Raw genomic sequence first — 15,001 nt, forward strand, 5'->3', positions numbered from 1 at the left:
TTCACCAGCAATGCTCCTATTTTTAAATTTCTTTTCTCGCCTCAAAAATACATACATATTCTTATAGGCTTTAATACTTTTTATATTAATATTTGGATATATTCTCCTCCTTTCCATTAAAGAAAGTCTCTCAGAGTTCTTAGTGAGGGATTATAATTTTCTTTAGATAATTATAATAACTAACATTACTAGAATTTTTACTCTGTGCTGGGCATAGGTAGAGTAGGTATGTAATGATTGCCATTTTAATACCCACTTACAGGTGAACAAACAGACATTGCTAAATGTCTGTAATGTTCTTGTTGGGACTCTTCATTATGTTTGGTCAAAATTTTAAATTTAATCTCTTGTGAATGCTATTTCCTTTTGAGGTTTCTATTCAAGAATAATACATATCTTTTCTTTTTTGAAAAATTTTGCCTACTTTTCATATTTGAATATGTATAGCCAGCAGTCTCTTCCTTAGGTATTATAAAATCCCAAATCACAAGGTCATCTTTCTTGAAGAGTCCCATCAGTCTTATATCATTGACTCATTCTCTTCATTGCTTTCTCTCACACACAGTACTTTGTACACACTTTTATTTTAGTGACTCTCATATCTTATCCCTGTAATCTTTCACTCATCTCCTACTGTTTGCCTGTGAACTCCTCAAAAGGCTTATCGCAGTCTGTATCTTCATATCCCCAACACATAGTCAGCTGTCTAGATACAGATGTTCAATGAAGGATGCTGACTGGAGGAAACGGTGAAGGAATGAGGGCAGGAGAATGGCAGAGAAACAAAGGAGAAAGGATCAGTGAAATTTTAGCAGACGTTCTAGAAGTTGAAATTCCTTCCTACCACATCCTGCCCTCTGGCAGTCTTACAATCTGTGGTTGAAAAGCATCCTCTCAATTACTTCCACAATGGGTTCATTTTCTGTGGTTCCTTCTAAGGATTACTGGGCATTGTTTCCACTCTGGCATGTGTTTGTGTGTTTCTGTGGTGCTGGGTATCCTCGCTACCCATGGGTGTTTCCATGGTACCCTTTCTGTCCAACATTTGTGGAAGTTGACCTGAGATTCTCTGCCTGTTGGGAGAGTGTCACATTCAAGGAAAATAACAGCTCGACTTGCTTCAGCATGTTTTATTTTCACACATATTATCTTATGCTAATCATAGAGCAAATTAAAGCAGGGTGGAATGTTTTTGTCCATCAGTAGACCTGGAAGACGAGGAACAAGGAGCTGAGAGATGAACCTGAATTCGCTTGTCTGTTTTGTGGCTAACTAGGACAGGCCTGAGTTGCTAACGTCTGACATCATACTCTTCCCACCAGAACCTTCCCAGTCTGCATTGCAGTCACCTTGGGAGCTTTAAAGAATGACTACTGCCTGGTCCTTCTCCCAGAGATCCTAATGGAATTGGTACAGGGTGTGCCCTTTATGTCGGAATTTTTACAAGCTCCTCAGGTGGTTCTAATGAGCAGTCAGGACTAAGAACCACTGCATTGGAAGCAGACATACTACCTCTTGCACTTAAATGCGTTTGGGAGATGCTTGCCCTCATTGCAGGCTCAAAGATTCAAAGTTAACCAAAGTCTCCTAGGGGGAAGGCAAGCACCTGAAGGCCTGATGCTTCAGGCCCTTTGGTTTGTCCGGATGACAGCAAACAAACTTTGGGATGCCTACACTCGATATTATAGAGCACACTTGTCTGAGGGAATTCTTTTCCTCTAACATAAACATTTCCTTATGGGGATCATATTCTGTCATTAAGGAGCTGTTGCCCACAACCATATGTATTGGTTTGTTCTCTGCCAAACCTTTTATTAGCCATTCTATAGTGATGGACAGAGAACAGTGGGTCATTGGTTCACTTTCCTATACAAGTGCCTATGATCATGAACTAAAAATTATAATGATTAATAAAAGTTTTACCTGTACTTCAGAGATTGAATTTAAATCTCATACTCTGCAGAGATAACTTGCTGTCATAAAGACAGTGTAGTGTGATAGAGTAACACATGTGGAGTCAGAGGATACGGCTCCAATGTCTGGATCACAGCCTTCTTAATTAAGAATAGGCACATTTATTGAGCACCATGTGCTAGGCATGTTGTAAATGCTTCAATCCTATGAGGTATGTGCTGTGATTATTCTCATTTTGTAAATGAGAACTGGGACACAAAGAGAGTGGGAAACTCACCCAATGTCACACAGCTAGTAAATTGCAGAGCCAGGATTAAACCCTAGTAATCTGGCTCCAGAATTTACCTTCCTTATCAATGTATGTTATTCTCCCTCCAAGGTATGACCTTAGTTAAATTACTTAGCTTCTCCTGGTCTTGGTTTTCTGTAAAACAGGATAATAATAATAATAATAATGCCTAATTCGTAGGGTTGATATACCACTGTGCATGCCATATGTGTGTTTGATGAATATTGCTTGGATAAATGAATAAAAGATTAATAGATTGGGGTGATTCGAAACACAATATAGGTGGGCACATTCTATAAACTGTGTTATGCCAGGACAAACTTCTTATTATGGCATCAATGACATATTTGTGGCACAAAAGTATGGAAAAATGTTAGACCCCCAAATAAAAATATAACTACTCATCATTCGTAAAACATACAGCTCTTAAAAGTATGCACAAGAGTTTAATAATCTTACCAGTGATAAGAATATAACTGAAGAAAATGAAGTTATTAGAAGTCTCCCTTTCATTTCTGAGTCATTGAAGGAGCATTCTATAATCTACCAGCTTCATCATTATTATTGCCAGGAAATTAGGCCATTAAAAAAGATAGTGTTGGATCTCATCCAGCTGAACTATCAAAAGACAAAATGGCCAGCAGCACATGTAAAGTTTACATTTAATTTTTTAAATTAAGTGCTGGTTATTATTGAAGGCGAGCTCTTGAAACAGTTTTATTAACAATTCCATGGGGTAAGCAGAGGCAGGGGGACTGAAATCTTGCACCAACTGCTAGATTCAAAGTCTCAGAAATTCTTCCGGCCTAGTGACAACCATTACCAACTCTTGCCTTTACAACAAGAGTTGGATTATGTAGTCAGTTGGTGACAGATGTAGAAACAACAAAATTAAAAATCTGGGGGTCAAACTCCTTTGAGGAAGAAACCACAGTCAGGAGGGCATTTTTATCTCCTTCCACTTTTCAATTATTCTTTATTGCAAGACAGTCATTCCCACATCTCCTTAAGGTGTGGCATGAGCTTCTATCATTTTTTTCTCTAGCAGTTTGGAGTTTCCAAGTGCCCTATATATTTACATATCATTCTGTAAACACCATCCTATAACAATTTGTTTTTTGGTTGAAGAGTGTGTCAGCTAATGTCTCTTACCACCATGTTTGTTCAAGTAAAGGGTTTTTGCCCCTGAAATGCATCTAATCTCCTCAGTGCCTCATATGTAGTAGGTACTCAAATGTTTGCTAAAGTGACTAAGTAGCATCTGATCACAAATCTTTGAAATTAAATATTCATGCACTCTAGCATCAGAACTAATGAAACTCTTTTTTTTTTTTTTTTTTTTTTTTCCTTTTGGTACTGGGGATTGAACTCAGGGGCACTTTACCACTGAGTCAGATCCCCAGCCCTATTTTGTATTTTATTTAGAGACAGGGATTACAGGCGTGTGCCACTGTGCCTGGCTAATAATGAAACTCTTTATACAGAGAGACTTGCTAAAAATCTGTGTATCTTTTTTTTTTTTTTTTTTTTTTTTTTGGTGCTGGGGATCAAACCCAGGGCCTTGTGCTTACAAGGCAAGCACTCTACCGACTGAGCTATCTCCCCAGCCCCAAAAATCTGTGTATCTTAAAGAGCCATAGCTGAAGTGGCACAGCGTTTGCTCAGCATGCTCAGGGTTCTAGGGCCCATCCCCAGCATAACAACAAAAAAAGATGCTAATTTTGGAATGGGGCTGTAGTCCAGTGGTAGAGTGCTCATCTAGCCTGTGCAAGACCCAGGGCTCAATCCTAACACTGGAATAAAAAAATAAAAAAAGAAAAGAAAAGAAAAGAAACTTGAAAGCACCTTACATTATTTTCCACCACTAATCTATGAGTAAGTGAGGATCATAATCAGCAATGTATAATCACAAAATGATTAGTAACCAACCTTCTGAAAGAATATGTGATTTCTTAAAAGTTATTTATCTTACTTTTGGGGGGGTATTTGCTAATCTTAATACTATTTTTTTGCCCTAATTCTAAAACTAAGTAATAATTTTTTGCAACAGTTAGGAAACTGTCACAATGATGAGATGAAAGATTAAAGAGACTCCAAATTAAGGCAGTGCTCACAAGGTTTAATGAGAGAGACTGAGAGGAATAAAAACATTCTGGTTTCAGCAAGAAAATACAAAAACAGTGATCTCACACTGAACAAGAGAGGGAATTAAGAAGAAAAGATAGGTTTTGGGGCAAGAGAATGAATTCACTTTGGGACATCTTAAATATGATCTGCTTATAATGTATGTAGGTGAGATGTCCAAAGCACAGTTGTAAATATGCATGTAGATTCAGAGGAGGGGTCTGGCTTAAGATATGGCTTTAAGCTAATGCAAAACATGGCAGAGAAAATGGGTAGAAACCATTGAAAGAAGAAGTTATTTATTTATTTATTTATTTATTTATTTATTTATTTATTTGCGGTGCTGGGGATTGAACCCAGGGTCTTGTGCTTGCGAGGCGAGCACTAGAAGAAGTTATTTTTAAGGATAAAGGCAGAGGAGAGCTTAGAGAGAAGAAAATCAGGGCTGTATGGTGTCATATAAATCCAGAAGAACATAGCTGATGAGAGTTTGAGAGATGAACTCAGTTACCCCTGAATCTTAGGAAGTCACTGCTAGCTTCAGAACACACATGTCAACAGGATGGCTGAGACAAAGTCTTAACCTACTTAGATCCAAACAATGAAACAGCTATCTAAGAATCAATGAGAAAGGTGTCTAGCTTTTGCACTTTTTGTTCTGTATGTGAATTTTCCTCTTACACTGATATAATCAAACAGCCCTAGGTTCTTAAGTTTTCTTGCTGAATTTCTACTTACTACTTCCTCTGACTTAGAGGATAATGGTGTTTAGAATTTTAAAGTCTCCTCCTGCTGCAAAGCCTTCTTTCTGGGGTGAAGGGAGTTAGGCAGACCTTATAAAATTAAGGACTTCATCTTTATTCTTCCAATTGCTTATATTTCCTCCTGCCTTTTTTGGTGGGGAGGGGTACCAGTGATTGAACTCAGGGAAACTGGACCACTAAGCCACATCCTCAGCCCTATTTTGTATTTTATTTTTAGAGCTAGGTCTTGCTGAGTTGCTTAGTACCTCGCTTTTGCTGAGGCTAGCTTTGGACTCATGATTCTCCTGTCTCAGCCTCCAGAGCCGCTGGGATTACAGGTGTGTGCCACAGTGCCCAGCTTCCTTCTGGCTCTTAATCAGACTTTAGTCCAAGGCTTTACACAAAAGAGGAACCAAATGAATAGTTGTTGAATGAATAGTATATAGATCCAGGAGACAAACTTATTGCTCTTACATAGCAGATATGTTGCAATTAGTCTTTGAAATCAAGACAAGTTGAGAATAATGAACAGATGAATATATACCAAAAGGACATAGGATAAGGCAAGATCACCTTACGTGGAATTCTGTAGTATTCTGTCGCTTTTGATGTGGCTATTGTAGACCATGTCTTGTAGTAATCATTAAATGAGATTGATTTAACTGATCTGAAAATATAAATAAAAATCAGACAATGAGTAGTTTGTAAATTTGCTTTTTAAAAGTTTATCAGAGTGAATCATTCAAATAATATCTTGTCATAAGACATTAGACTGATTTGCAAATTCTAACATGCAATTTTAATATGTAAATCCAACACAAGAATTTCACCCTTGGATGAATACAAATAGCAGAAAAGAAAATCTGTCTCAATCATTTTTCAATAATAAATGTAGGTGTGCATCCATCTGTATAAAAAGAAAAATATAGATTTAAGACATCTGCCTTTCATGACTGACAATAAAAATAAATTTAAACAAAGTATCATTCTTATACATTTTCTCACTCTGCAGTAAACAAATTTCTTGAATTGTCAAATATCAGTAAAATCACCTTTACTTCCTTCTTCTTATGAGGAGAGAATAAAAAGCAACAGGATTTTAGTCTTATTTTTACAGAGTCTAGTCATTTTCAAAAAAGAAAACACCCCCAAGTCTTTTCTAATACTCCTGCCTGTATTTTTCCTCCCCTTTGTTAATATTAACTATGTTCTAACAGGAGAGCAGAGATTATTATAAAATATTAAATGGGAACTACAAAAGTCTCTTAAACAATTGCATTTCCAAGTATCTTTACTACAAACCTTTGAACACAGAAATTCTTAACAATCTATAAACAAAATATTACTTAGAGATAATTTTCAGATGTGTGAAATCACCAACTGAATGACTTACATAGATGTTTACATATCAAATGTAAAATGCCTTATGCTTGTTTTATGGTTTAAGTTCCTAGCTCTTTGGAAAAAGAAACACTTTTTCAGTTAGATTGAATTATGTGAGCATTAGTTTTTATAGGTGAATCATAGGCACCTTAAAGTAAATATTTGACACCATTTTGAAAATAATGGGGAAATATCTAAATGTATTAATGTATTCATTTGTTTAAATAACAGTTACAGACTAGTTTTAAGACTAATGTTTTTTCAAATGTGTTATTACTTTCCCATTCACACTTCAGTAGAAATCTGAAACTTGGAAGAGATAAATTAATCATTACTATTATTACTTCCAGAGCTGCATGCTGTGCTTTACCCCACTAAATGATATACTAAACTAACATTAATTTGCCAACGAAATGTTTCGGCATTTGGCAACCGAGGTAACAAAATGAAAGGCTGCATTATATCTCCTGCATGGAAAAGCTTGTGATCAATTTTCTGTCACAGATCATTTAGCAGACAACAATGACCCAAGAGGAAGGAAACTGTCAACACACTGTCTCGTGAAAAAAAAATACACCATCTTCAGGCACAATCGTCTCCGTTGTTTTTGATCTGTTTGAAGACGACCCATGACCCTCTCCCTTCCCAAGGGTGTACTGTTCAATTTCAACTGTTAGCCTTCAGGGGCTTTTTTTTCTTTCTTCTAGAATAATTAAAAATATTTCCCTAAAAGGTATAACAGTAGTTAGTCTGAACATACAAAACAGAATATCCCACACATTTGAAAATGTTTGCATTTTCGATTATAGAGGAAATAGCCCACTAAAATAGGAAATAGTAACTATATTTTACTATTATTCAGATAAACTCCTAAACTTACAAGGATATACACAGCACAAAATACATGTGTGTTTATAGTTTCAACCAAAACCAGGAATTTATTGTTTATTATCATATTATCTACTTTTAAAAAGTAGAAGCCATAATTTTGAACTGACCATTAGAACTTGCTATCCTGCTGGGAAAATAAGGTTTATACTTGGACTAGTGAAAGGAAATTTTCTATATTAGCATAATAAAGTGTTACAAGGTTTGACCCAGATATTTGGAGAATACAATGCATGAACACTTCAGCAGTGGAATAGCAAAGACGTTAGAGAGGGAGTTTTCACTTTTGTTGTGAATCCATCAGGTCAACAATCACTTGGGGTATGGGTCTAGAAAAAAGGAAGAGGGCGTCCTCGGAAAGGGGAACAGCATTTGCCATAGTTCAGACATGTACAGAGGATGTTGGGGGAGGGATGAGAGTGCTAAGACAATTGGTTATCGTGGAGCATTCAAATTTGAAACAGCTGGAGTTTGATAAAAATAAGTGAAATGGGCAGTGCAGCATCCTCAAATTCATGTAGAGAATGGTTTAGAGCAGATTCAGGTCTTTGGGTTTTTTGTTTGTTTGGTACTGGGGATCAAACCCTTAGGCACTGGCTCAGTTGCTCAGGTTAGCCTCGAACTTGCAATCCTCCTTCCTCAGCCTCCCTAGTCACTGGGATTACAGGAGTGCACCACTACACCCGACCTGATTCAGTGATCTTCATTCATTAGGTAACAAAGAGCCACCGGTAGTTCTCGTATAGGTAAGTAAATGATGAAATCAGTTTCTGAGCAACAGTTTGCTCTGGGAGTAGCATACCAGGTGGATTAATATAAGGGGGACTAAAGGTAGAGCAGAATAGGAACTAGGAGAATATATTCATTTAGGAAACAAATTCAGGCATGAGCTAACTGATAGAGTGGGAGTAAAGGCTAGGAGGGGGAGGAGATGAATCTAAGATAATAATGATGAGGAATCTGCTCACGGGTTACCTAACAGCGTAAAAGGTGAAGGAATGTTAGGGTCAAATATGCAAAGCCCAGAAAACTAGTTTTACATCAAGACAAAATGAAGTAAAATATGAGTTTAATTTTAGACATGGGCTTTAGGTGACGAGCGGATAGACGAGTAAGTCAAAATGACCGTTAGGACTGTGAATGAGAAATTGGGAATGGAAAACAGGGATTTGGGTCAAATCAACATGAAGGTTGATGGATGAAGCCATTAGGGAAAACAACCTCTGAGAGACTAAGTAAGTGTTTGGAAAAGAAAGAACAGAAACCAGTTCATAGTTAAAAGGACCAGTGAAGGAACCAGAGAGGTTCATTAAGGGAAGAAGAAAATAATGGCAATGCTATCTCATGGAAGTGATGGCCCCAGCTCCAACCACAGCCTAATGGTATCAAGGCTAAGAGCAGGGTCTGTAGTCAGCTGGGCTGTGTTAATACCCTCTGGCACCACTACTTATTAGCAGTGTGTATCTGAGCAAGTTACCTAGCCTCTCCGTGCCTGTTTCCTCATCTATAAAAGTGAGAGACAGAACTTTCTCAAGCGGGTGTTGCCAACATTCAATGAAATCATGCATGAGAAGAGCCAAGTTTAGCAGCTCTTCAGCACTTGGAGCCGGCTGGTCTCAATTGCCTTTGATCAGGGCACCATCGTTTTTCTCCGGCTAACTCTAGACAGCTTCCTTAACATCTTTCCCTATTCCAGGTTGTTATGCCTCACTGCAAAACCACATTTGGTTATCTAATTCTATAGGATAAATTCTGAACACTTACAGGTTGGAAGCTGAGCATTAGCAACCTTTTCTTCTGCTAGTCTTATCCCTATATCCAGAGGCTCTATCCTGTGGAATTTCCTGCAGATCTGAAGGATACCTAATATCACACTTCTATTTTTGTGCAAACTTTTCTATCTAGAAATTCTTTCCCTCTAGCTGCCTGTTAAAATTTTACTCGACAAGGTGTGAGTCCAATTAACATGTTTTGTAAATGAAGGCTGTCATATAGTAGATCCTGGTTGCCGCCTCAATAGCTAATTCATTCTCCCCACTTGATGCAGACACCATGCATTGTGAGGAGACTGCACACTGCTTGCTCTATGGGAGAGGCTGATGAGTTCAGGAACTGTCTGGTCATGATTCCTATTTCAGGGACAGTAACTTGACTTAAAAAGATTGAATTAGAGCAAGGTTTATTGTAGTTTTCTAGTACAATACATCTCGATATTGGGGATGTGTCAATCCTTCTTGTTCTTCAAGACTGCCTTGCTATTTTAGATCCTTTGCACTTCCAGATATATTTTGGAACCAGCTTACAAATTTCCAGAAAAAAAAAAAACTGCTGAGTTTTTTTCATTAGATTGAATTGAATCTATAAATTAATTTTGGAAGAATTGACATAATAATAATAATATTTAGTCTTTCCTGAGATGTTAATGGTGACTATTTCATTCTATCCCTTTAGGTCTTTTACTATTTCTCTCTGAAATATTTTATGATTTTCAGTATAGATATCTTGTGCATATTTTGTTACATTTTGATACTGTTATACATTATATTTAAAATTCTTCATTTTCTATTTGTCTATTGTGAGTATATAGAAATAGTTAATTTTTTCTCTTGCAGTACTGAGGATTGAACTTGGAGTCTTGCGAATGGTAGGCAAATATACTACCACTGATCTACATTCCCAGCCCGATTTTTAAATATTCATCTTGGATCCAGGGACCTTGCTAAATTCACTTATGAATTTTCAAGTTTTGTATATTCATTTGGATTTTTTACTATGTACATAATCATGTCATCTGTGAAAAAAATGATTTGCAGCAGTCTCCACTTATCCACAGTTTTATTTTTGCAGTTTTAGTTACCCACAGTCAACTGTGGTACAAAAATATTAAATGGAAAATTTCAGAAATAAACAATTTATAAGTTTTAGGTTGCACATAATTTGAGTAGCATGATAAAATCTTGTGCCATTTGGCTTCATCCACTTTGGAGATGAATTGTCTCTTTGTCCAGTGTATCTATGCTGTATACACTACCTGCCCATTAGTCATCCGGTAGCCATTTTGATTGTCAGATTGTCGCAGTATCGTAGTACCTGTGTTTAACTAACCTTTAGATAATAGCTTAATGCTATGTCACAATGACTGTAGCATTCCCCTCACTTCATCTTAACATATAGGCATTGTATCATCTCATAAGAAGAAGGATAGGTATAGTACAATAAGAGATTTTGAAAGATAGAGCACACACATAATTTGTAGTATATTATCATAATGGTTCTATTATGAGTTACTATTGCTAATCTCCTACTGTGCTTAATTTTGTAAATTAAACTTTATCATATGGATGTATATGAAAAGCAGAAAAAATAGTTTGGGATAAACAGGGACTATTATATTTAGCATCTGTCTCATTTTCCTCTCAGTTATCTAGCAACCAATCCTCCTCTCCTTTTCCCCCTCTGACTTTGTATGTCAACTCCTCACACTCACACTTTGGTTGCCCCTGCATTCATGATTCATTTTTACTTTTTATTCAAGATGTCAAAAAACCTTCCTGTGGGCCAGGCCGTGGGAAATGTGCTTTCTCATATCTCCATGCTTTTGCATGCGCTGCTCCCTCTGCCTAGCAAGTCTTGTTTCCAAAGTCTGCAGATGAGTGTCTATATCACATTTAGAAATCACCTCTGGCATCACCTCCTCCTGAAAGCTGTCCTTTACATGCTCCTCTCCCAACCCCTTCCAAGACTTAAGAACCTATTTCTTCCTCTGCACTCCTCCAGCATCTTGATCCTACTTCTGTTGTAGCTCCTATCATGTTGTATTTGTGCAACTGAAGAATAAACAGGCATGGACCAATAAAACTTTGGATTGCAATATTTTAAAGAGATGGTTTGAGAGATAGACAACTTGCTAAAAAAAAAAAAAAGTGAAGGTTTCTAGAGAAAGCTTAGAAAAAAATGAAAGCCCCAGGGAAAGAAGTTTCTGCTCATTATTTTAAACATAGTTCAATCTGACCTTAGCATTCCTCAAATTCCTCCCTAACCATGATCCTGATATTTTCCTTGTGACCTTCCAACTACATGCTCTGGTGGAAGATGCTTCCTACATTGTTCCTGTGGGACTGAAAGTCAGCCTAGCTCCCTGCATTTTCTTCCCTTCAGAACAGGTCTTCATCCTTGAGTATAAATCTCATGAAGTTAGGATCACATATTACTTGGGGGCATACCCCCAACACTGGGGCACAATGCCTGGCATAGAATATGTGCTCAGTGAATGCATTTGAAATAACATACAGAAATAGCTGGTCTCTCATGGACGAAAACCTGCTCCATTAACTGTGGGTGGTATCCCATGGGCAAACATTCCAGATGACTAGCACAAGTTCAAGTCGCTTTCAATTACTGAACATTAACTGATTTCCCCTGATTATATTCTACTCAGTTAACCAGACTTCACCTGAGCTTTGTTATGTCTTTTGCAAACTGTTTTAATTGTCTGGCTATGACTCTGGGATACATTTCTACAGTCAGATCAGTTCTTCCAGCTCATGAAGTAATGAGAAGTTCTAAGCCTATGGCATTAGACCACTACAATGCTCAAAGCAGCATCCCCAAATAATCTCTGCCAGATCTCATTGTGAATACACTATTTTAAAACTAAAAACTAGGTATAGATTAGTTCAATTTAAGAACAGATGTACTGCCGAGCATGGTGGCACATGTCTGTAGTCCCACAAACTTGGGAGGCTGAGACAGGAGGATTGCAAATTCAAGAACCACCTCAGCAACTTAGAGAGACCCTGTCTTAAAATAAAAAATAAAAAGGGCTGGGAATGTGACTCAGTGGTAAATTACCTTAGGTTAAATCTCCAGTACAAAAAATAAGTACCACAAACTTTGGAATTCATGAATACATAACAAATTGCATCCTAACAGATACAAGGAGAGTAGAATATCTGAAATCTAGACTATTGCTCCAAGCTTCACCTAAAGACTTCTCTAAAGAGTTCAGGATGGCACAAGACCTGATTCTGGTGTCATCTGTCCTTGGTTTAGTTCAGAGGAGCTGCTGAAGCTTGACCACAGAAGGTCTTCTGGTCTGTTCTCATTGCCTTATGAGTTAATGCTGACACTGCATCTTTAGGCACTGTAAATAACTAAACTACATATAGAAATAACTTTTTTTATGTTCTAGGGGACATCAGTATTTTACAGATGATAAAACAGTGTTTATGCATTGGACAACTATTTGTCCCAGGTCTATTCTGTGCTGGATAGTTGAGTGCTTTGCACCACATTGACACATTTAAGGGTCAGCAATGCCTCGACTGAATTCCAACCTAGTGCATTATTTTCTAGACTATACATTATCATCCTGCAAGTTTCCAACACTGTTGCCTAAACAGAAAGCACTTAAGATGCCCAATTTCACTCTTATTTAGGGCCACTCAAGGAGCTAAATCAAGCACTGTTTCAACACTAGCTAAGTGGCTGTTTTCTACTTCTGATTGGGTAACAAAATAAAGTAGGTAAATGCCCAGGAAAGCAAATGCTGCAGGACTGTACCTGAGATTCTGCCTATAGGTAGGTGGCCAAGGCTGAATTGGTGCCACAATGCCAGCTTATCTCCTAAAAGGTACAATGGCCTTGGTCCTATCACCATTTTCCTATAGAACCTAATCTTCTCCTAAATTGCTTGAAGTTTTGTGATTTACAAAGATTTGTGCTCATTCCATTGACAACACATTCTTTTCCTTTTCAAATTAAAAATAAAATAATAGGCTGGTTCATATAATTACATTCAATTTAAATTCAATAGAAAGAATTCAATAATTTCCACATTCTTCCTGAACACATTTTAAGAACGTATTATAAGAGCAACAAATATCTACTCCCTTTTCCAAGTTAAAAAAACTAAAATTAAATGATTATAGAAAATATAAGCAATTTAAATCAATTTTCATTTTGGTAAATAAATTGACAGAGAAATGTATAATGAAAAGCTTACCTGACCAATTTATCTTGGTCTTGAGGTAACTGCAGACTGTCATCTTCCACTGTGAAGAAAAAAATATGAAGGCATTCTGGTTTATTTGGAGACTGAATATATGGCTTTATGTGCACTCTTTCCAAAGTCTCAATAAAGTGCTAATAAAGGGATAAAAAAATGAGGTATACACCTCAAGGAGTGCAAAAGAAAGATGACAAGAAAAAATTTCAAGGTGGAAAGCAGATGTCAAGCGGTAAATAACAGTCTTAAAAATTTGATGACTATCTGCATGATGAGGGGATGCCAACAAAAAGCAAGAGAATTTGGACTTCGGAATTTGAGAAGTAACTCAGGAACTGAAGCTACCTGTTAACTCTGAACAGAGGAGTGAGAGTCAGAGTACAGTCTGCAGGCCATAAGCCCTCATTCTATGGGAACAGACGACCCCCTGCAGGCAGGAAGGAAGATGCTTAATATCTGCAGAAGAAATTTCCAGAGTCTCTGGAGAAGATACCTCTTAAGCAAGGGAAACTCAGGACTGGAGGGTACTAAGCACAGAACAGGAGTATTGTAAGGGACAGAAAACCAGGGAAAGTCAAATAATTCATATTGAACAGCAAGATCTGCTCTCAGAGTATAAGTGCCTCTCTCCATTTCCACAGGCCGAAGATTTCTCCCAGGAAAAATAATTGAGCCTAATAAAGGGCCAGATTCTCACTCAATGATGAAACAAAACCATCAACAATCCTGTTTTATATTCAGAGTTTCCAATCTTTTAAACAGACCATTATTTATATGTTCATCATATGAATGGACAAAGGTCACAAGACATTTGAGCAAAATCAATATGAAGGAAGCCAACAATCCATACAATAAGGAGAAAAGTAGGAAATAAATACACATTTTTCTAAAAACCTTTCAGAGCGTACAAGAGACAACAGAGATGAATGATAGGAGAAAATTGATTTTAAGAACTAAAGGATCAGATCAATAGATCTAATGTCCAAATCACAGGAGATAAAAAAGAAACAACAGAGAAAATGGAGGGGAAAGAAATTACAAAATTATAAGAGAACTTTCCAGAACTGAAAGATAATATTTTGAGATTTCAATAGCTAATCAAATGTCCTGCACAGTGAGTGAGGGAGAAAAAAAACAACAAAAAATACAACTAAGAAACATTGATGGGAAATTTTCAATCACTGGGAATAAAGATTTTTAAAACTTTCAGAAAGAAAGAATTGTGTGTGACAAATTGGACAACTGAATAACATCAGACTTCACAAGAGCAGTCCTAGAAACTGAAAGAGAATAGTGTTTCTACATTTCTGAAAGAAAGTTATTTCCAAACTAAAACTGTAGCCAAACCATGAGCACATAATAGCAGAATAATCAGAAAAAATAATGCAAAATTGTATTTAGGGCACTCCTGGAAAGTGCCCTCCAACAAAATGAAGGAACACACCAACCACAAGGAAAATGAGGCATGGAGCAAGATCTCCAACCCAGGAGGCAGACAAAAGGAAAAACCCAGCATTCTTGCTGGAGAACTGCCAGTTGGGAATTAAAGGAGGATGGGAAGGACCAGGAAGGAAGTGGGGAAAGTGGAACGGATTAAACACTGGTCGACTACCTGGGAGTGGTTTCACAGCCTGGTCAGAAAGTTCAGGAGAA

The 15,001-nt window shown here is 37.2% G+C and overlaps 1 protein-coding gene across 10 annotated transcripts in view; it reads right to left on the reverse strand.

The window, feature by feature from the left end:
• Positions 1-15,001, reverse strand: part of Ube2u (ubiquitin conjugating enzyme E2 U) — a 104,843-nt gene that overhangs the window by 74,205 nt on the left and 15,637 nt on the right. For 8 of the 10 annotated variants that reach the window (XM_047531307.1, XM_047531222.1, XM_047531065.1 and 5 more), the window contains 2 exons: positions 13,346-13,394; positions 5,649-5,737 (listed from right to left, as the gene is read on the reverse strand). In XM_047531307.1, coding sequence (XP_047387263.1) covers positions 5,649-5,737; positions 13,346-13,394 — 138 coding nt within the window. Of the gene's footprint in view, positions 1-5,643; positions 5,738-13,345; positions 13,395-15,001 lie in introns of all 10 variants that reach the window. The other 2 variants (XR_007105867.1, XR_007105843.1) reach the window with 1 other exon arrangement.

Source organism: Sciurus carolinensis, chromosome 1 (assembly GCF_902686445.1).
Source record: "Sciurus carolinensis chromosome 1, mSciCar1.2, whole genome shotgun sequence".
Taxonomy (NCBI): domain Eukaryota; kingdom Metazoa; phylum Chordata; class Mammalia; order Rodentia; family Sciuridae; genus Sciurus; species Sciurus carolinensis.